We start from the raw sequence: 22,035 nt of genomic DNA, 5'->3' as shown, positions 1-22,035 counted from the left end.
CACGTTGTCAGGTAAAAAATATCGAGGGGGAGATTGTCTGACGACATCCAACTGAACTTTTGCTTCCCAGCCAGAGAATCTCCGAATCGTTTGACCTCGGAGCAGAAATTTACTGCAAAGTTCACGATGCAATCTGAGCAAATAACGTAACCGGATGTGGATTTTGAACAGAGTCATCAGGAGAGCATTAAAAAGAAAGATAAATCGTCGCTTATCACTTATCAATGTGTTGATACAGTTGCGTGTGGGCGCTGCGTGTGATCGCTGCCTTGAAGTATATTTTTATATGAAACTTATATATTTTTTAATCGGGTAATACACGTTTTGGACAACGCGGAACGTTGAAGGAATAATTTTATATTTTATTGCTTTTAAACAATTATAGTATATATAAAAATTGATAACAATAGGTATAGTATATTATTAGTTCCCTGAATCGCCAACTTGTACGTATTCTGTAGAAAATTCCGTTTTATGGCACTTGTATAATTATTCCTGACACTTATGATTTACAACGATCATCGTAGACATAACACAAACGCTGCGCAGAATATCTCAGCTTAGCAGTAATCTAGACTTATGTAATTGTATTCAATTTACACGACTAATAACTGAGCGCGAGCTTATCTTTACCCGTACAGCAAACGTCAGCGTCGGCTCTAGTCGGTGCACGTACGTTAATATTTTTTGTAAAAAAAAACTTCATTGGAGTAGTTCGGAAAGTTCCGAGCTGGGCAGCTTCACCACTGGAAGCATCACATCGCTGTAGCTTTTGCGCGACACTGCTCCACCTGCGAGCGAATCGCCCTTACATCCTCCGCGAAGATCTTGCAGCAGCCGCCGATGTAACGTACTCCCATGTCCAACCATGCTGATATGGGGAGATTCAAGATGTGGTCATCCGGGACTGCGGTCCAGCCGCCGCTCGCCGAGTAGCTGCCGCCTCTGTTGGGGTACACCACCAGAGGCACGAAATCGGCCGACGAGCTCTCCCCTTCGTTGATTCCCTTCAGCAACGGAGTCACGTGCTTGGGGTCGATGCAGTTCACGCCGACCGCGACGATCTGTGACGGTAAGGCTCGGTAACAGCGCACAGCAACCTCCTGGAATTTACTGCCGTCCGCCATGAACTGACCGTCCCGGCAGGAGAAGGACAACCAGGCACGAGCGTGCGGGAACTCCCGCAGGAGGTCCAGCAGAGCCTCCGCTTCCTCGACGCAGGGTACGGTTTCCAGGGCCAGCAAGTCAACGCCGGCGTCCAGCAGCGCGCGAATCCGCGGTCTGTGCCAGTCGATCAGCTCCTGCCGGGATACAGTCTTCCCGTAGAAGCCGCTGTACTCGGACGAGTCGTGCAGGTAGGCGCCGTAGGGTCCACACGAGCCAGCTACCATGGGCGTCTTGTTGACGCATTGCTCCCCCGACTCCTCAACGTAAACGTTTACGGCCGCTTTAGCCAGCGACACGGCCTTGGCGATCAGCTCGAGACTCTCGCGCTCGCTCAGCTCCAGGTGCTTCATCAGACCAGGCACGGACGCCTGATACGTGTTGGTCTCGATGACGTCGGCGCCGCCTCGCAGGAAGTCCAAGTGCGTGGCATGCACGGCGTCCGGGTCGGTTGCGAGGAACCGCGCCGTCCATAGCGGGTCGCCGTCGATCCTTGCACCCACGTGGCAAGACAGCTGCCCGGAGAAGCCCCCGTCCAGAATCCTCACGGTTGACGACGACATACCGGCCGGCGAGCGTGACGTCACGTCGCGCTTTACGAGATGGAACGCTTCCAAGTCAACACTGCGTCCGAAAAGGGCTTTGCCTTCTCGCTGCAGAGCGCTTCTCCACCTCTGAAAGCGTACCCTGGATTTGCAAAGCGACTGCTTTGAGGCCGAAGTTCACCGGAGTTTCCTAATGCCTACTGTTTGGTTAGAGTGAGTTTCTCCTCTCTCGTCTCTCCTGTCGCAGATTGCAAATGTCAGCAGCGATATGTCCCGACAAGTGAGTCCTTAAGGAAGACTTACCCGATATGTAGTTTTCTCCTTCAATCAGCAAGGGCATCCAACAAATTTGGAATTCGAATCAACTGTTAATGTTCTGGTTCCCCGCTGCGGCCATTTTGAATGATTACGAACGCACAAGAGATAACTTATGCTAATTGCACTCGCACTTATTGGAATCGTGATAAACAACTGTAACAACGCGATTAGCACAGCACGAGTTTGTAAACTCGCTGTTTCAAATTTTTTTTCCACTGCTCGATAAAACGAGACAAACACGAAATGTTGACAGATGAGGAATTTTCCACTGTTAAATAAAATTTTATTCAATGATTTTTTTTAGTAAAAAATATGTCGTTTATGACGAATGCATGAAGTACAAATTTTTGTGAAACATTACACATTTAAGTTATCGCAACTGTGACATTCTTGAAGAAAACGGTATATTTAACTTAGAAAAAAATTACAATGCTCACAATAATAATTATTATTATTCTATATTAATTTGCATTTTTCACATTATTAAGAGACCGAATTTCAGTGAACTTAAATTTTTTACAGTATGCCAAGACGATCCTCTACAATGGCATGTGGCTGTCCCATCTGTTCCCTGAATTCGGCAGTGTTGAAAACGTCTTCGAATCTAAAAGTAACAATAACAAAATGAACAAAATCTATCCAATACCACTTGGATCAAAGAGGCAAAAGTGATCGATGCAAACGCCTCACCCTATGTCTAGGTCCCGTGCAAGCAGAACATCTCGCATCACATTAGACGATGGCAGAAACGGGAGTCTGCCGATCTTTTCAGAGGCTTTTAATTCCATCGCCATGCGCAGTGGTGCATGTAACCCCTGTGTATTCCTGAGCAGTATCATATTCATGCGATCTTGATTCTTTTGATACTGAAACGTGAGTACGATTATAATTTACTGTCTCAGAGTTATCCACGTGATAAAAGACAGTAGCTTCGTGATAAAAGTATCTTACATTTCTCTCCGAAGCTTCTAGCGGATGTGCACGGCCAATGCTTTGTCTAGAAAGGCTAAACGTACAAAAACATTAGAGAAAATTATTAGAAATAGCCTAACTACTTTCAGTGATTTTTCTCTTTTAGGGAAAAATATATTTATGCAATAAAATAATAAGAATAAATTTCAAATTGGCCTCTAATTGTGATAGTATGATGGGGATTGTTAGCTTAATATGAAATGACTCTTATGAAAGATTAGGTTAGCTCAAGAAAGCATTTGCCTAGACTTTAAAAATCTTTTCATACCCTGACACCATAGGATTGGATACACCATAATTATTACTTCCACCTTTAACTTCGAACTGTTCAGAGTGCGTGGGTTTAGGGATGAGCGATGGCAAGCCGAAACTCTGAAATTAATAATATGCTTCTTCTGTTTTCTGTATCTTTTAGCGTATAAGAGCTTTTTCAATACATTTTGGATATAACTCTAATAATATAACTTGAATAGACTTCATTCGTAATTATTACTTTGTGCAACAATATAACTATTAACAATTTACGATCTAAGAAAATTTGTGATGGAACAAATAATCAAAATTGACTGTCATTGCCAGCATAACCTGTCACGTAACTTGTACAAACGTATTGTTATATGAAGGAATCTTAAAATCGATAGCTGATTTATGTATAAACAAAATTGTAAGAAATATTATCGATTGTTACCATTTTGTCACTTCAAAATTCACGCAGACAGAAATTACACCAACAAATCGCATTCGACAATGACGCGTCGCAAATGTATGAACGCTCAGGGAAAACAGGTTAGGTTAAGCGACTCAATCGGTATTCGTAAAACTCACTACTTTGCAGCTGACTTCACTACCAGCATGAACCAATAGCGACGCGAGTTTTCGTTTGACTCAAGTCGTGAAATTTAAATTTATTTCACTATTTTGATACTAGTTTCTAAAAAACAATAAGATATTTTACGTGCTGTGTGTTGCGTTTATATAAATTGTTTACGGAATATACGATGAATACATCGGATAATCATTAGCCAGGCGTGATCAGTACGGCATGAAGTTTCTCGAATTTAATTTTCTGGACATAAACTTCGAGAATCGAAATCGCGTCAGTCTTCGCAAATGGCGTATCTACTGCGGATCGCATGAATTGTCGCTTGATATTTTCGAGTATTTCGTATGATTTGCGTCACGTATCATATGTTTCGCGTGTATCCAGCATGTGAACAGTGTAACACATTGCCGCTGATTATTGCTGCAGACATTTATGTGCACATCGAGGTAAATTTAAGATTACTTAAATGCATCGACAAGCATATGGATGCAAAAATGCAATTTTTATCTTGAAAGAATTCTATAGTTAATATTTATAATATTAAATAAACTATACAATGGCTCATATAATCTTTTTCCCACAAAATAAGCATATCTCATTTATTATACGTATGCATGTATGCGTATGTGTATGAGGATCGTTTGATAAGTCTTAGAAAATGTACAAAATGGCGGCACTAATATCAAATTGACATGATAGTGAGGTAAATGTGCCTAAAAGGCTTGTTCCTATGGCTGTAATATTGTATTTTTATTAATTATTATATTATATTATATTTTATTAATTATTTATTTATTATTATAAATTATTATAATTATAAATTTTTATAAATATAATATATATATATATACATATATTTTATAAATATAATATAATATATATACATATACACACGTATATGTATATATATATATTTTCTAAGGACTTATCGACCCTCACCTCATATGCAGTTTCTAATGGACGGTTGCCGGATTGTTTTCGCGCCATCTCGATTGTCGCGATAGTTCGACCTAAGCGATATGATACCTCCGATCGATCAAACAACGCGTCAACATTAACCTCAGTATGTTTGCAACCTCCTTTGCATTTAATACAAGCAAATTTAGTATTGAGAATTAATTGATTAAAGTGTATTTCTTCGACAATGTCTTTATATACAAAAAGAAGAAGTTCTCTGCGACAATCGTTGGGTAAAGCATTATTGAGGAAATCTTTACTCGTAATCAGGGTAAGAGACCAAAAAAGAGAGGAGAAATTTTCGCCATCATAATGTTTTAGTAAATATTTTGCACAGATTCGATTGAAATTTAATATAATATTATACGCTGCAAAATTCAGATTTACGATTTCTCATTGCAATTTTGAAAAGTTTACAACATTGAAGTTTGGTAAACACTTACATGAGTACTTGCGTTTCCTTCAATTTTTACTTAGCCCAATCGGTTGAGAGGTCGATATCTGTTTCGATCAGCGGTACGACGCGTTCTCGAATACATGGAATGGATAACGGAGGAACCGGTGGTCGAGGAGATCACCGACGACGTGACGATTAATATCAGAATGGCTCTTCAAAAAACCACAGAAAAGAAACTGCTCACGTTAGAGGTATTCAACGCGCATAGTGTTAAAAGCTTGAGGAAAAGAAAAAAATAAGGATTTTACAAGGCATGTCGTCGCAAATATTAAATAATTGCTCATTTAAGGATCGGTCGATATTGTTAGTGAATCCCTCCGAGAGATCTTCTACTGATAAGGCCTACATACACGATCTCATGCGCAAATTGCGTGCATTCCCGAAATATTCGGAGGAGTTGAAAGAACAATTAGCGGCGGTATGCGTTTATCAATATCTGCCAGCTGGTCGGGTGATCGTTCGCCAGGGCCACAAGGCGAGAAATCTTTACTTTATTGCGCACGGAGAGGTTGAACTATCGAAAGTAACGGTCGACCAATTAACAGGTGAGAAAAATAACCGCGAATCGCTCAGAGAGATGAGATTCTAAAACTGTATATTTAGAAAATCTCTTTGTTAGGTTGTTAAAAATCCAGAAATTAAATGGTGCGTTCTTATTCGCCATGGAACATCTAATCGATTTCGAATCTTCCGTTGTCAAATTCTTTTTTCATGGCTTGAATTTTTAAGACTCGAGATCGAAGAATTATTAACAGAAGAATTACGCTAAGGAGCTTAAACTTATGATGCGCTTTTCGTTAGGTGACGAGAAAGTTGTAGATATGGGAATCATGCAGGCAGGCAACATGTTTGGCGAAGTCGCATTATTGCACACGATACCGAGAACGGCAACGGTGGTCACCAAAAGTCAGTAGAAACACATCGCGCAATCGATGATTATTGCATTAATGTAACTTTTCGTTAATGTTTATTCTGTCTCCTTACGAATATTTTTTTAGCATCGGTCGACTTGCTTCTAATAACTGAAGATGATTTTGACAGCATCTTGCGTTACACGTTGCTGAAAAAGTGGGACGTTCTGCGCGACGCGTTAGTTCACTTCAATTATTTCAAGTTGTGGGACGAAGAGACGGTGCGAGAGTGTTGCATTCTGAGCAAACTCAAAGATTTTAAGCCCAACGAGGTAATTGAGTGGCCGATTATTCATTATGAAATGTTCGCTCACTCTTCATTTTCGCATTTAAAAGTCAAGATCAAGTCAGGTTTGAGAATGAATTAACGATAAAACAAGCAACGAGATATTAATAGCAACTCATTAATTCAAAAGGTTTTGTTAGGCGATGGGAAAGGTATGGTGAATTATGTGCACTTTGTTCTAAGCGGCGAATGCCGTCTCATCGAACACATGCTCGTCCACGAGTGTCCATCTTACCACGGAATGCAATACGAGTTGTACGATTCCGAATGTCTCGGGCCACAAGAACAAGTAGAAAAGGTGTCCAAAAAAGTCGCGGAACCTAACGAGTCGCCCGAACTGAATTACAAATCCAATCGAGTACGATCTTTATGAAATATCGTTTCTCTTATTTCTCTTGATAAATATTCCTCTTGATATATAAATCTCAATAACTTGATATTGATGAAAGAGAATATTCTTCTTATCAAAGTTATTATATTGTTGCAGATGCGAGCCGAAACGCACACCGACGCCGACCAGTTAAGCATCGTTACCACCACGCTTCTGGATGTCGTGAGTATCGACACTAAGTCACATTACCGTCCGTATTTACAAGTAGGAAACCACTTAAGAAATCAATTTAAAGTCAACTCGAAGTTCGACTTCTTAACGAAGTCACTTAAGATTTATGACATCGAAGTAGCCAACCAATTTTATTGAAATGCCCGCATACCAATCAGACTTGTCACAAGAGAGAAACTTCGCACTTAAATATTTTAATTAAGCGACTCTTGAGTGAATCAGAACGATTCCTAGATCTCTTAAGCGCAATTTATTAGGATTGACAATTCCGAAATATTAATGAATGTCGTAAACTCAAAGGTTAGAGCGTGGCATGAAATCACTGATATCGCGGCGATGTTAATGCGGGAACCCTCTGTTACGTCTGAATTGCGATATCCGAGCGATGTTCGCACTATGTTCATGCAGGTGTGCATCTTCTCCCGAGGCGCGTGCTTTGGTTTAGGTGAGGGATCGATTAGTCGAGATATTTCTGGTTTTCCATTTTTGCGTTGCGATTTTAAATGAAAGTTTATCAAATCAGGAGAGAGAATGGTTGATCGGAGAATTGTGGCAATCACGCCAGTGCGATGCTTCCTCATTCCGCGGTACTGGCTGCTCGAGCACAATCGTGCTAACATTTGGGGGCGCGTGAGGTTGTTTATGGACTCGAAGTATCCGACGAAAAAGCAGCTGTTCGATGAATTTGTCTTGAATCGAAAGTAAGACAAATCGCATGCAGCGTCATAGAATTCCTTCTGATTAGTGATTCACAGAAAAAATCCTTACGCATTACTCCGACTTCCGTTTCAGATGGATGACGTACAAGCAGAATTTAATGAAAGACATTATTAAACGACGTGGTCGTTATCGTAGTAACACGACGATACACGACGTACCGTATTCCATCAGGATTACGGATGAAATAGATCAAATAATTTAATTATTTCTTCCACGATTTATGCATATCAAAACAATATCATTTTTAGTTTATTATTGGAGACGCATTATAATATATTGCATTATGCATAATTATTTTATACCAGAGATTTATTATATATAATTTTATTAGAAATAAAATTTGATTATCTATATATAATATGTCTTTTATAAAGAATTGCATTATGTTAGCATTTACAAGGATATACATCACATATTTTTACTGCATACTTTAATTTTTTTTTTGAGAAAATCTGTTCACATTTTCCCTGTCTACACACATTTTCTTTCTGAAAATTGCCTTATAAAATAACTACAAAATAAAATAATAAAAGTTAATAATGAGATATTATTTTATGATTTTTTTAAGGAAGTTTAAGCTAGGAATTATAATATTAGCTAGAGACTTTACATTGATGTGTTAGAGACTTAGAAAAATTTCATTTTTGATCAACCACAATATCCTGCAGATGATTAACGTTATCAGGTACTTCTCCTTAATCTTCGTACGAGTAAGCGAGTATAACCGAAAGGAAGTCCTTCCTTGATAATATTTTAATTAAGTTTAGTGTGCTCGTTAGAAGTTAAATTTTAACTATAATAACTATTTGAAGAATCAACTATGTTAGACAGCCAACTATGTTCAAAAGCATCACTTAGACATAATTATCCTTTAATTCTGTTTTTATAAAAATAAGATACGACATTATCATCTGACATCTTATATTTTTAACACTTGTACAAAACCTTATCTTTAAATATGGCTGATTAGAGAAAATTTCCATCAATCGTGCTTACAAAGTAAATAATAAATGATGTGAGTATTAAGTACAAATTGATGTGTTCATCAATTTTTGGTTGTATCTTATGTTATGTGAAAAGTGAACAATCGGGTATTAAGCACTGTTGCACTTGTGAATTCGCACAGTTCGTATATTTCGTAAAAATGTTAAGTAATTGATCTGAAGAAATAAAACATTGGATGTAATTGTATCGAGAATAAAATAGTAATAAAATAAAGATTTATATCGCATTGTCTTATCCAAATTTCCTAAATCTATCGTATATTCGGAAAATGACAAGACACATTATTATAATATATAGGGACAGTATAATATTCCACAATATTAAACTAATTAAGTATTTAGAGTCCAATGATCTAATAAGACAATAATCTAATTTACTGCTTGCACTTTTTGTATAGGCGAATTATTATTCGTACACGTAACTTACCGTATTATACATACAACACAATACATATTATATATGTATTATTTTATATGTATAATACACATTGATTATATGTTTTTTTGTCTACAATATGTATATAACAAAGAATTAGACTTTTCTAATTCTTGCATTTTCCAAATAAGACACGTTAATACTTGCATGTCAACTTTAAACTTTTAAAGTCGAGGAGTACCGATCCATAAAATATTATTTACTCGCGTAATATTCGTAAAAAATACAAAGTTGTATAAATTACGTGGAAAAGCTATATAAAGATACAAAATACTCATCGCACATTATCCATAAGCGTATCGTTGTATACCCATAAAAATCTGATAAGAAACTATCTTACTATTACGACGTTTATTCGTCGATTCAACTCACTGATGCATTCTTGAGTGCGCTATTGATCGCCATGGCACATTGCACGAGAGACGATTCACTAAGTACCAAAACTGGACATTGTACAGGCACAATTAAAGCATCATACGTATCATTATGATCATAATACGACACATCGTAGCAATAGTCACTCCTAAGCAGAGTTACTTAAACCACTAAACCCGCACTGAATCTTGTCTTGGAACGATCCGATATTTACAATGAATATATGATGGAAACTGAACAAGCTAGTTAAACTGTCTGGTCCTTATCCTGATTGCTCACTACCACGTAACTAGGATTGCTGAAGCCGTTTGGCATGCTTTTCAATTCATTCTTCTGCTTCGGCATATTCACATAATTGTCCTGTGTATTGATAACGGCCGGCGCGATGTCCTTCTCCGAGTCCGTCTTGTCAAGATCCGCTTTCATTTTTTCATTAGTGTCGATCAGGTCAATCAAATGAACATTACGCGGCGCGTTACAGTAACCGGAATCACGATCGACTGGTTGGTCGACTGCCTGGTTCCGCATCGCTTGTCTTTGTCGCGCGAATTCTGCCCTTCGCCCCTGAACGTCGATCGGCTCGAGATAGAATTCTTTCTCGTTCTTCAACATCGGCGACAGCTCGACGGCGTCCTCCGAATCCGACGCGGGTGTCGGGAACTCAAAGTGACTCTCGGGCGGTCGGGGACTAAATATCCCGGACTCGTCTTTCTGACAACTGGGACTCATGGGCAAGTACACCGAATCCGGAAGACTCGGCGAGTTCACGTAATTGTGGCCCGGCGACGAGAGAGTCGCGTGATCCGGCGCGGACATCATCGTTAGATAGTCATTCCCCAGATTCATCGAGTTCATATCCATGTAAGGTGTGTTTAGGCTTATATAGTGCTGAAACAGAAATACAAAGTACCAAGTTACATGCGTTCTTCGAGCGGTTTAGTATTCGTAGAAATTAGAAAAAGCGATTAATAAATAACATCTTTCTAACTGTTTTAAACTAAGTTGCCAAAAATTTAACGAATGCATTATTATCCACATCTTTGGTTTAAAGAAAGAGATTTGAGATTATTTATTCTTAACATTATTAAAAAATGAATTCAGATATAGTGATGCGGTAACGTTATAAAATGAAAATGGATTAAAACTCACTATTCTCACGTTCTCTTCTAATAAATCGCCTATGTTTTTCGCGAGATCCGTGAAGCTTGGACGTAGCGTAGGTTTAGCCTTCCAGCAGTGCAACATTATGTCGTGCACTTCGGAAGTAGCATACTCTGGTTTCTCCATTCTGTAGCCCTCGATCAGCTTCTGATACTGTTTATCAGCCTCCATGCCGGGATACGGTATTTTAGCTAAGGTAAAGAATTCCCAAAGTACTATACCGAAACTCCATATGTCCGACTGCGTCGAGAAAATTCGATCTCTGATCGATTCGATGGCCATCCATTTAATGGGTAGCGGACCGTTGCCTTTCTTTTTGTAATTGTCGTCCTTGTACATGGTCTTTGCGAGACCAAAGTCGCAAATTTTCACTACGTTGTTCTCGGTGAGCAAAATATTCCTTGCTGCTAGATCACCGTGCAACACCTGAATAATGTGTATCAATGTGTGAGAGGCACATTTATTGCGCAGAGCAATTGGAAGTTATAAATACAAATATCCGATATAGACGTCGTTGTACGTTGATGCGATGTAATAAATATAATATTGTAAAGTCATAAAAACGCAAGTTTTTGAGGTATTAATAAGCATACTAATCATGCCATTCGCATTAATTGATTTATTGTGTTAACTTATGTAATTTCATTATTTGCTTGTCGAAGGAACTCACTTTTCTTTGGCTGAGATATTCCATTCCACGTGCCACCTGGAATGCCCACGATAACAAATCTTGTGTGCAGATAGGCTTGAGATTTTGATCTTTGTAATCACCATGGTAATTCGACCTCCATTCTGGTTGGGATGAATTATTACTAAGAATATAGCCGTCTGGCGACGTACTGATCTCTTGAGAGTCCGAGTCCACTCCCGGACAGTAACGCACTGTGTCAGTGCCTGAACTCATACTAAGACTGCGAGAAAACGATAATGCCGCATATTTTAACCTATCGAATGAGCATAAGAGAAAAGAATAACCTTGTTAAACCGTAGCCCCTTGCATGCACCAGTTTGTTTGCGTTATTTCTTTTAATACGCAGGACACATTCACATAAACAGAGGACATGGTTAGAGCTCCCGTTCGAGTTAAAGCTCCTGGAGTTTTGTATGCAAACTTTAATAAAATACCATGGTAGCGTGGAAAATCTGTTAGTTAGTATAGACATTTTTCTATTAAGAACTCATTTAACTGGAAAACTAGAAAGAATGTAAAGCAGTTCTTGCAATTTAGATTGACTGGCGTTCCTTTTAGCAAGACACTTTTAATGTAAAAGAAGAAGTGCTTGTATTTAATTCGTTTACATTACATTTTACGAAAGCGTGAGTAGTGATCTGAGATGCAATTAGTTTATAAGAATGTGCTAGAAAATATTTTTTTATTATTTAAAATATATATTATAATAATAATATATATTTTTTATTAAAAGACACGTATGATAATTGATATAATAACAGAATGTTTGAAACATGATTAAGACAAACCTGTTATTGCTGCTGACACTGACGGTTCTCGTCAACTTATCCGCACCAATAGAAAAATCAAATTTCCCAGTGTTGGGATCGATTTGGTTGATGAAATCGGTTCTATGTCTGAGAAGATAATTATGTAAATTCCCAAAACAACAATATTCGACAATTACCAACAATTCACCTGTAACAAAAATTTTTATTCTAGTGCTTTCTGAACAATTACTTAATTCTTTTCATACTATTTTTAGTGCTTAAAGTTAACATTATATATATTTTGGAAAAATATAGTATTTCATTGGCCATCTAATTAAATTAACATTCTCTGCTAACTTTTATTTTCGTATTTGATACGCACGTTTGAAGATATTTTTTGTGCAAGCGCCGAGTAGATTGACGACGTTGAGATGCTTGCCGAGGTGCACCATAATTTTTAGCTCACTGGCAAGCGCGCGAACATAGGTCGGATCAGTAGTGCTCCGACGAACCATTTTCACGGCGACAGTGGTGACTGTTTCATTTTCGCATATTCCACGCGCTTCCGCCTTCATCACCACGCCAAACGCACCGCTGCCCAATTGTTTTCCTAAGGAAAAAATTCATAATATCCATTGCGTATATCTCACATTGCGGATTGATGTCTAGATTATCAAACGTTACGTAAAACGGTAAAACTTACCAAGCGTCAACCGTTCCCGTGGAAATTCCCACTTTTTATCATACGGAAGCAATTCCGCTTGATCATCCACCGTCAACTCTGGATTCAAGCATTCCAGAGCGCCTTCTTCGAAATGCATAAGACCCGCTTTCGCCAAATCTTCCTTCAGTTTCTGTAACGATTGAATTTTTATTCAATTAGACTTTCTTTTATCATAACACATTATAACAACGTTTGTAGAACATTTCACGCACGCTTGCGTACTAAAATTTAAGAAGAATGTACCATAACAATGTACCTTTCCACGACGAATTTTGATCGTGGAGAAAATCGCTAAAATCACCAGAATGATGGCCAGGACAACGATCGAAGCGGTCAATATTAAGTCAAGTTTCTGCCCTGCGATGATTTTAGGGTTTTTTCAATATGTTCATATCAATATATTGCTTTAAAGATATGATAAATCTTCTGTAAAACTTACATCCATTTGTTACTGTTATTTGCTGATAATTTTCGGCAATGCCCACTCGGTTACTAGCACGACATGAGTACTTCCCACTATCGTGTACATGTAGATATTTTATATTAAGTTCCTGTGAATCGTACTTGAACAAGTACTGGTCGGTTTTCTTTAACGGTACATTGTCCTGGAAATTGAATAATATAAGATGTATACGTCGCGTTTAATTTAATACATTAAAGATATAAATTAATTGCACCTACCTTGTACCAAGTAACTGTCGGTTTCGGCATTCCTTCCACGAGACATCGCAAAATCATCGTCTTAGGACCTTCCGCGTCTTCCTCGATAATCCTTTCTTTCGTCTTGTTCATATTAGTTTCGATAAAACGTGGTGCCATCGGATCTATAGTCATAAATATATGAAAAACTAATTTTGTATATCGATTATGATACATCCGGTTAGCGTAAATAAATTTCACTTTTAAGTATATCAAATACGTTTTTATAATAAATGAAGTATATGAAGTAGCGTATGTGGATGCAACGTATTTTTATTTTTCAATTCAGAACATTGTATATTTGGACTGAATTTCTAAATAAGTATTTGGATAAAACCCTTATATCATTTTTCTTAAAAACATTAATTAAACCCTGAGTATAAAAATTAAGTGAATCTGTACAGTTACTACTACTGTTAGATACACAAGTATTCGTCAATTATTTTATATACCGTGAACAATTAATATGTAGCCTGCGAATTCAGAAAGATTTGCTTCTTGTGAGGTGCATTGTTCTCCAATACAATCATCGTGATTCACTGTTATGCTTTTTCCAATACAGGCGTAAGTTTGAGCATCTGATTTACGGACCTGATTAATCTTCAGTGTTGATCGATAAGTGAATGGGGTTCTATGTTGCAAAATCTCTAATCTTTCTAAAAATGATAAGAATTTTAATATTTAGTATTCATATTAAACTTTTTTTTTAACATTTTAAACATTTTGTATATATATTATGTATAACATGAAAATAAAAAATGGACAGAAAACACCATTGATTGAACAGTTTTACAAAGTAGTATGTAAAAATATAACACTATTGTAATCGTAATTAATTACCTGTTCTCTCTATTGGTATGTAACTTTTGTTACCATAGTTTACCCATGTAATTTCATCTGTATAGTTGTAAATAGAAGCAGCACATGTCATTTCTATGGTATCGCCTTCTGTCACGGGCTCTTTCGGCTCGAAAATACCAAAAGCACCTACCCCATCTACAAAATTAATAATGATTTAAATTTAAAAAAAATAGAAATGATATTGGTATTTTCGATTTTTTCAACAAGAACTTTTTTGCATATTACAACTTAATAATTTTAACATCAATTTACATATTTTCATACATATGATTATATATACATATGATAATAACTACGAGCATAGAATTATAGCAACTATTCTTACCAGAAACAAGAACGTTCTCAGTCACAGAATCGCAGCCAAGTTTATTACATGCCCTGCACGTTACATGTCCCGACATGTCGATAAGTATCTGCGCTCTTGAAGTGGTTTGAATGTTTGTGTCATGTACATGAGTCGCTATCTGTTAAATTCATAGAATTTTTTTGGTTTTGCGAATTACACGAGACGAAGAAATCCTTATAAGCAAATATTCTAATCTAATCTAATCGGAACGTAACATTGTAAATGTCATCTTACCGTGACGTTTGTAATCGTTGAATTCTCGAATGACGGATAATTCGGACACTTCAAGAAACTCCACGTTATTTCCGGTTGCGGGAAAGCTATTACCTCACAAGAAAATTCCGCGGTTTTGTTAGGCTCGTAGTAAGCTTTAATACCCCACAACATCGAGACCGGTTTAGCTGAAAACAGTAACGTACCATAAGACTTTTGACATTAATTTTAATCCTAAGCGGATGGACTCTTAATAATGATTTAATACCTATGATATCCAAAGTAAAATTCATTTTCTCCGTTATGTATTCGTTTTTAGCTTCGAGAGTATAATTTCCCATGTCTAGCACGTTCAACGATCTTATCTTCAGGATAGTACCCGTAGCTGTCGTGTTCATGGAATATTTTTGACTCTCGACAATTTCCTCGCGGTTCGGTTTGAGCCTGCAATAAAACAAGTATAATACGTTTGAAGACTTGTTAACGTATTATTTATTAATTATTTAATGGAGGATAATAGGCAGCGTTGTGCAAACGTTTAAACGTGTGTGCTTTAATAAATAAACTGCATAAAAAATTATAACTTTCTGATTATTAAACATGAATATTTTGATGCATTGTAAGAGCTTACCATCGCAACTCAGGTTTGGGATATGCATTAATGTAAACAACCCACTGTACATTATCGCCATTTCCTTTTTCATAGTAATTCTCATGTTGAGACGTAAGCTTAATGTATCTGTTTTCAGGATCTAAAATTTTAAAGGGTATACATTAAAATATATAAAAGCAAAAAGAGATTTGTACAGACAATTCCGCATTTTTCTCTTTCTTAGCACATTCATCGTACATTTTGCACATATTATAGTATTTAAATTTACATTTCGCGTACATAAAAGATCGATTATTCGAAAATATATAATATAATATCGATATATATAATTAAAAAAAACGCGTTCTCTTTTCACAAGCACGATAACAAGAGGGAGTGAACAAAATGTCAATGCTCTTTCGCTTCTATTCGATGAGACTAACTATGTATGATGATGTTCTTCTTCGTCTTCTTGCTGCTGTGAATCGACCTAATGATGCACTCGTACTCGCCCGCGTCTTCGTACGTTACGTCAAACACCGTCAATTGGCTCGTAACCATGACATTATTCTCGTCCAGTTTCTTCCTAAATTGCTGAACGTTTCTTCTGCTGTTGTTCTGCAAATAAAACGTCGCGTGCACGCATGCATGGTGAATAATCAAGCGATGCGAGCCTACGTAGGAAGGCTTTTATCGCGCGTACAAAACCACGCGCTTCTAATCGAAGCGTGCAACCTCGTCCATTCCGATTACGTTGTCCATTTCTCGCTATAAAACTGAGACGATCTGGTATACCTTTGGTATTTTCCACTCGAACACGTATCGTATAGCTACGTCCACTTCGACGGTGCACTCCACCGTGAGATTCTGTCCGCGTGTCACGTGCAGCAGGGTCTCGTCGTGAATTTTCGGCTCAGACAGCTCCTTCTTCACTGCGTAAAGAACGATTCGGTTCTCAGTAAACGATTAACGCGCCGATGGCATCTTGCCGCGAAATTTCGGGCGAACTTGCTCTTGAATGCTCTACATGTGGACGTAAATTAACATCCGGCGCCGGTCGTACTTACGATGCACGGACAACACGTAATTGACCTCCTGCTCCTTGTCATCCTTATTTATTTTGCATTTGTACCAGTCGCTGTCTTTCACCGTGAGGTTCCTAATTGTGAAACCGCTTCTCGGGTCAAATGATGCCCTCTGCCTCATCTCCTGCGCATCAGATATTTAACTCTTTGAGAAGTTTGCAAAACTTTTGTGATCAGCATTTATCACTTCTTGCGATAAATAAGCTCAATTTTTTTGAATTAGGCTTTTGAAACAGAATTCAGATAGCAAATAGGTCGTAGGTGCATCTGATTTTATTTCAGAATCGCGATCTTGTTAATTAATTACCGTCTCATCGTCAAAGTCTCCCGCGTTATTATTGGACAACACGGGCAACAGGTTTGGCGACGTAACCGCACATGGTATGATAGTATCGTCGCCGGCAATTGCATTTAAGTGGGCGTATGTGTCTGCTTTCACGAAAAAGTTTGTGTCAGCTGTAACAGATTGACAGAATGCGAATATGTATATTATACAGCGAGTGAGAAGATACTGTGCGAGAAGATGAGAATGTCTCTCATTTGTTAGCTCGCGAGGAGGATACGACTCAGTCTTACATTTCACATAAACGTATATCCAATTCACCTCCGGATCGTTATAGGCATTTGGAATAATGTTGATCTCGTGTTGTTCATCGGTACAACCGTACCAGCCTGTGTCGCCAAAAACGGTGCGAGGACGTTGCAAAATGTTCGTGTGAACGCCATTACTTGATCTTTCTCTTGTTTGCGCGGCTGAAGTGTTCACCTGATGGACGTAACGCAAGATTTAATATATAAATTGCAGATTTGCCTGAGATGTCAAAGCAGGAATATTATTTAACCCCTCGACTAACTTTTAGATGTAACTAAAGTAGAAATAATTTAATTTTTGTGAGATTATTAATATGCTCTAGCGTAAGAGTAAGATACTTTGTCATTTAAAAAACGTAACATGAGATATAATTATAATAGAACAATCAATAAATAATATCAAAATCTGTCTTAATACATTTGTGTAATGGTAGCACATATATACCTCGTCTTCTTTAACATCTGGATAAATAAATTTGATCGGGTTAGAACCAGTGCACGTAATCTCTAAGGGATCTCCCTCATTTAACAAAATTTCTTCTTGAATTGGCGAAATGGTAGGTTTACTCTGCGATACTGGAAAATAAAAAGATTTGCTCGGGTAATTCAAGTATGTTTCCTCAGTAAATGATCCCCAATTAATTTGTTATAGGAGCAATTTCCGTTTTACAATGCAAACAGCAATGTTCTTTGCTCCTAAACTTTTTAAATAGAATTCATTAATTCGCAGCTAGTTTTAGTTTCGCGATTCATCTCGCGATAATAATGGGAAAAATGCTTTTCTGTCGCAACGACGCAATTGTTGTTAAATGCAAGGCGGGAAAACATGGTTAACAGCTTCGAAGAGACGTCGGCGTATTAGCCGCAATGTCCTGCGGATGATTGGCTTTATCTAGCTTTCCTCGTTACTCTTCTGTACAAAAGAGCGCACGTGTGCTCCGTTAGTCTGTTCCTGCGCAAATGTGACCGTGGCTAGGAAGGAAGTCCTTTTTTCCTCTCCTGATAATGCTGGCTATTATCAGTTAACTCGTGTGTTTGCGTTCTCCATGAGCAACGCGAGAACGCAACCGGGATTTACAAACATACGGGTTATTCCTAACTACGTAATAATTTGCAACAAAAAGAGCTGAATGTGTGATATATGTCGGTTCATGCCGGAAAGTTTGTAAATGTACGTGTTCGCATAATCTTTGCACTGTCACATGTACAAATATGATACGGTCGATCACACAACTTTGCATAGAATTTCTTACTGCGCTGAAAGCATCATAGTATTTGAGACATTAACAAAGCGCTATATCATGTTTGAAGATAAATTTACATATTGCAAGAAATGATGACAGATGAAAATATTTATAAATTTATAATTAAGATTTATTGAATAATTGTATTTCGCTTTTTTTACTCACGTTCTGCAAATAAAAAAAATTTCTCTGCTAAAGGAAGAATCTAAGATGAGAGTATGTGTAGGTAATGAGATGATAATATCACAAGTGTTACCATATTATATCTTCAATAGTGCACATTTTCTGTTGCGTTATTTTGCATCCGTCGTCATTGCGATCGCGATACTTATTGCGCGTATGTAATGACTAATGCAACCAAGCGTGACTCGTAAGCAATATCATCAACGCTTTTTTTACACGATGCATTTTAGAGATGACTCTACTCTCTCAGTCCATCATAATTTTTATGGAATGCCTTTGGCCACTGTATTGCGACCTTGTAGCGTCATTTATTGATTGATCATATCACTAGACGACCTAATAAAATTATCGCCACTTATTAGAACGTCCTATGAGTCTGGGTTCAACGAAATTTCATAATTGGTGTACCGCTGAGATAGATAAATGGTGAGAAGTACGCGCGATAAATACTGGGTGTACCTATGAAGTCTATTCTTTCTATCGAGATACATTCTTATTTGAACCGAAAGAAACATATGTTAACTGTATCATCATCTTAATCGTGAATATATCTTATATCAATAAGAAGTGGTCGTTACGCTGATTGATCAAATTGGTCAACAATTTATTGAATTTCAGATACAATTAAGAATGTCCGTCACATTCTTCTGTGTATCGACCAGTGAATTAATGCTTTGTATATTTTTTATGAGAATATATTTTCATACTTGAAAGATTCAAGGAATCACAGAAGAAAAACTATACAAGTCTGAATGTATATTTCGATACATGATAAACGTGATTTCAATTTTAAATGATACTTCGGAGCTTTTACTTTTTTTTTAAGTAAAGAGTATTATATATTTTTACGGGTAATATATTATAGAATAAGTTGAAAGACTACAAAGCATCGCCTTATTGGTATAATAATAAAAGGCCACTATTGATACGTTATGATAACTTCACTAGAATATGATAGATATTAAAAGATTATCATATTTTTTTATATGTGCGTTTAATGACTACATTAATGAAAGAGCCTTGTGGGTTTAATACAGGTAAGAGAGTTTTACCAGTCATTGAGTCAAGATGTATGATTCACATGGTATTCACTTCGATCACGCGTTCCAATATTTATCTGCTCCAAAACATGACAAAAATAATTGAATGATTTTACAAAATCATTTATAAAAACAGTGTTGTTAAATATTTTAATCATCTGCAGCATTTATCGCTGTCGAATCTTTTCATCAAATTTAAGTTGCGAAACAACTCAAATTTGACTGTTATGTACGCAATGATAACAACAGGTTGACGAAAACACGGAATTTCCCCAAAAATTTTGGATATCGAATTACGTGCCTCTCTTGATTTCAAAAGACCAACTATGGCACGTATGTTTTTTTATATATAAATGTATGTATATTTTTTATATGATACGTTATCATTCTTGGAACATAATTAGAAGCTGGTAGGATTTTACATCATCATTCCTTGAAAAATCTTTGGTTTTCTAGATATTGGATGATTATAACTTATGCCATTTAACGCGCTCAAGTCCTAATGAACGCTCACTTAAACGTCAATCAAATGTTCAACGTTCTCGACGAGATTTCAGGAGTCAATAATCAGCGATGTTATTCGAGACTGCGAATCGGTATTCGCTGAATACGCTGCATGAGATACCAAGTATGAGAGGTACAAAATCCGACCACGACACCAATAAATGTGACTCAATGACGACCACGTGATTGTATTACGCTTCAGTAAAAGATTTTCACGCACGTACACACGTACGTCGTCAGGCCACGTTGATTACCTTGACAGAGCGCGAAGACGACGACGAGCACCAGTAACAGCGCATGCCGCAGCAGCAACATTTCCATTTCTCGTCCAGTGTGCGGATTTTCACCTTTTTGCACAGCAGTATCTTATAGCGAACATTGCCAGAGCGTGCGCGTACCAAGACGGACCTCGGGACCCAATTTTACTGTGCACTCGGTTCTACAGTCACTTTCACACTGAGCCACCATACAGACGCGACTCAACGAGCAGGCCCCACCCGGTCTCGATTCCCCGTTCGAGCACAACTTATCGTGGACGACGTCATCTCTCGGCATCATCCGCCTTCTGCTGCAAGGAGAACACCTAATGTCACATCGATTCCGCTTAAGAATCTTGCAATCGCAAACGCCGGCCGGCAATTTCACATCTTGCCTTTATCGCGAGCAAGCACAAATTTGATAGGATACTTCCGTTGGTTCTGGGAAGATTTACTTGTATCACACTATCGAAGATTCATACGATTACGTGAGGACAATTTGCACTTGACACGGACTTAAGTGACAACGCATCCGTTTTCGGATAAGATTAGAAGCCAAAATTTACGTAATGTTCGCACTGAAGTGGACTTCTTCTATATATGGAAATGTATGTTTCAATCAAGAGACATTGATGAATATCAATGATCGATCGATGTTCAACGTTCTTCGAACGATTTCGAGGGAATTAATGGGATGCTACTTGAAACAAGGAATTAGAATTCATTGAACAAGTTTCTACATATTGTATCTAATAAAATCTGATCTTGTTATACTTATTAGTGATACTACATTCATCAGAATGATGCAAAAATCGAGAAGCGTTAAGCGTTTTGGATACTAACATGAAATACATTTTGAAAAGCGTTCCATTCGAACTGTGTGAATTTGTAGTTTTCGCAATTAAACACACCCTTTTTTATGAAAAGATAAAAATTTTTTCAGTATAATATCTGTTCACAGTAAATCAACAATCAATAAGGAAAATAGATATTGATGGATTTTTTTATATATTCAAGATAACTTGAAGTAACGTCAATGACCTATCCTGCTAAAAATGCAAATTATCAATTCTAGTACTTGTAAACTTTCCTTTAATCCTCTAATCTACGTAAATATTTAGATATTGGATTAACCGGAAAGTTTGCGTTGACTTTTTTTTATTATAGAGATAATTCTTAATATAAAGCTTTGCATTTGCTTTATGCTAAACAAATCGACATGGACTTTCCGATTACGCAAAACTTTATGTTAAGAATTATCACAAATTTTATATATAAATTTGAGTAATTTTTATTTAATTTGATTTTATTAAATTTTATATATAAATATTAATAGAAAAGTTAATGCAAAATTTTGCGTTACCAGAAAGTTTGTGCCGATCTTTTTAGCATAATTAAAACTTTGTATTAAGAATTATGTATATAATAAAAAAAATCGGATGGACTTTTCAGTTAATCCAGTATCTAAATATCAATCAATTTTTAAGAATTAAAGAGTTGATACAAAGATCAGCACAGACTTATTATACATTAAATATATGTGAGAGATGAAAATTCTTTCATAT

The 22,035-nt window shown here is 37.1% G+C and overlaps 4 protein-coding genes across 5 annotated transcripts; 1 reads left to right on the top strand and 3 right to left on the bottom strand.

Moving 5' to 3' along the window:
* Positions 1 to 341: 341 nt before the first annotated feature.
* On the bottom strand, positions 342 to 2,207 carry LOC105280107 (homocysteine S-methyltransferase). Its single transcript, XM_011340340.3, has 2 exons — positions 2,013 to 2,207; positions 342 to 1,947 (listed from the first exon to the last, which is right to left on the bottom strand). The coding sequence occupies exon 2, from the start codon at positions 1,725 to 1,727 to the stop codon at positions 756 to 758; it is 972 nt and encodes a 323-aa protein (XP_011338642.1). The 5' UTR covers positions 1,728 to 1,947; positions 2,013 to 2,207; the 3' UTR covers positions 342 to 755.
* Positions 2,208 to 2,414: 207 nt separating this feature from the next.
* LOC105280108 (proteasome maturation protein) lies at positions 2,415 to 3,845 on the bottom strand. Its single transcript, XM_011340341.3, has 5 exons — positions 3,688 to 3,845; positions 3,268 to 3,371; positions 2,979 to 3,033; positions 2,718 to 2,893; positions 2,415 to 2,631 (listed from the first exon to the last, which is right to left on the bottom strand). The coding sequence occupies exons 1-5, from the start codon at positions 3,688 to 3,690 to the stop codon at positions 2,544 to 2,546; spliced, it is 426 nt and encodes a 141-aa protein (XP_011338643.1). The 5' UTR covers positions 3,691 to 3,845; the 3' UTR covers positions 2,415 to 2,543.
* Positions 3,846 to 4,795: 950 nt separating this feature from the next.
* On the top strand, positions 4,796 to 9,417 carry LOC105280096. The gene is made up of 10 exons (XM_011340322.3): positions 4,796 to 5,050; positions 5,257 to 5,427; positions 5,526 to 5,781; positions 6,038 to 6,142; positions 6,235 to 6,419; positions 6,564 to 6,791; positions 6,921 to 6,986; positions 7,296 to 7,440; positions 7,519 to 7,696; positions 7,788 to 9,417. Exons 1-10 carry the CDS (start codon positions 4,967 to 4,969, stop codon positions 7,915 to 7,917), a joined length of 1,548 nt encoding a protein of 515 aa, XP_011338624.1. The 5' UTR covers positions 4,796 to 4,966; the 3' UTR covers positions 7,918 to 9,417.
* On the bottom strand, positions 8,829 to 20,660 carry LOC105280097 (vascular endothelial growth factor receptor 1). Of its 2 annotated transcripts, none has more exons than XM_026975330.1 (22): positions 20,468 to 20,660; positions 17,688 to 17,818; positions 17,228 to 17,417; positions 16,959 to 17,107; positions 16,634 to 16,775; positions 16,362 to 16,498; positions 16,010 to 16,184; positions 15,606 to 15,726; positions 15,243 to 15,418; positions 14,996 to 15,162; positions 14,741 to 14,879; positions 14,395 to 14,550; positions 14,007 to 14,210; positions 13,537 to 13,679; positions 13,295 to 13,460; positions 13,112 to 13,212; positions 12,835 to 12,985; positions 12,514 to 12,741; positions 12,171 to 12,339; positions 11,362 to 11,635; positions 10,680 to 11,117; positions 8,829 to 10,418 (listed from the first exon to the last, which is right to left on the bottom strand). In XM_026975330.1, exons 1-22 carry the CDS (start codon positions 20,532 to 20,534, stop codon positions 9,777 to 9,779), a joined length of 4,266 nt encoding a protein of 1,421 aa, XP_026831131.1. In that variant the 5' UTR covers positions 20,535 to 20,660; the 3' UTR covers positions 8,829 to 9,776. The 2 variants fall into 2 exon arrangements, with proteins under 2 accessions (XP_026831131.1, XP_026831132.1); XM_026975331.1 differs by having other exon boundaries at positions 11,362 to 11,602.
* Positions 20,661 to 22,035: the final 1,375 nt, after the last annotated feature.

This window comes from Ooceraea biroi, chromosome 2 (genome assembly GCF_003672135.1).
Source record: "Ooceraea biroi isolate clonal line C1 chromosome 2, Obir_v5.4, whole genome shotgun sequence".
Lineage (NCBI taxonomy): Eukaryota > Metazoa > Arthropoda > Insecta > Hymenoptera > Formicidae > Ooceraea > Ooceraea biroi.
The sequence above is the reverse complement of the archived record's forward strand: the minus strand, read 5'-3'. Positions and strand labels throughout refer to the sequence as shown.

Excerpts from the sequence above, each read along its gene's own strand:
- LOC105280107 (XM_011340340.3), bottom strand. The coding sequence starts at position 1,727 with ATGTCGTCGTCAACCGTGAGGATTCTGGACGGGGGCTTCTCCGGGCAG.
- LOC105280097 (XM_026975330.1), bottom strand. The coding sequence starts at position 20,534 with ATGGAAATGTTGCTGCTGCGGCATGCGCTGTTACTGGTGCTCGTCGTC. Across the intron at positions 14,880-14,995 it reads CAACGATTACAAACGTCACG|ATAGCGACTCATGTACATGA; the intron begins GTAAGATGACAT and ends TGAATTTAACAG. Across the intron at positions 14,211-14,394 it reads CATACCAATAGAGAGAACAG|AAAGATTAGAGATTTTGCAA; the intron begins GTAATTAATTAC and ends TATCATTTTTAG.
- LOC105280096 (XM_011340322.3), top strand. The coding sequence starts at position 4,967 with ATGTCTTTATATACAAAAAGAAGAAGTTCTCTGCGACAATCGTTGGGT. Across the intron at positions 5,782-6,037 it reads AACGGTCGACCAATTAACAG|GTGACGAGAAAGTTGTAGAT; the intron begins GTGAGAAAAATA and ends GCTTTTCGTTAG. Across the intron at positions 6,792-6,920 it reads TGAATTACAAATCCAATCGA|ATGCGAGCCGAAACGCACAC; the intron begins GTACGATCTTTA and ends ATATTGTTGCAG.
- LOC105280108 (XM_011340341.3), bottom strand. Across the intron at positions 3,034-3,267 it reads TCCAATCCTATGGTGTCAGG|CCTTTCTAGACAAAGCATTG; the intron begins GTATGAAAAGAT and ends TTGTACGTTTAG. Across the intron at positions 2,894-2,978 it reads TAGAAGCTTCGGAGAGAAAT|TATCAAAAGAATCAAGATCG; the intron begins GTAAGATACTTT and ends CTCACGTTTCAG.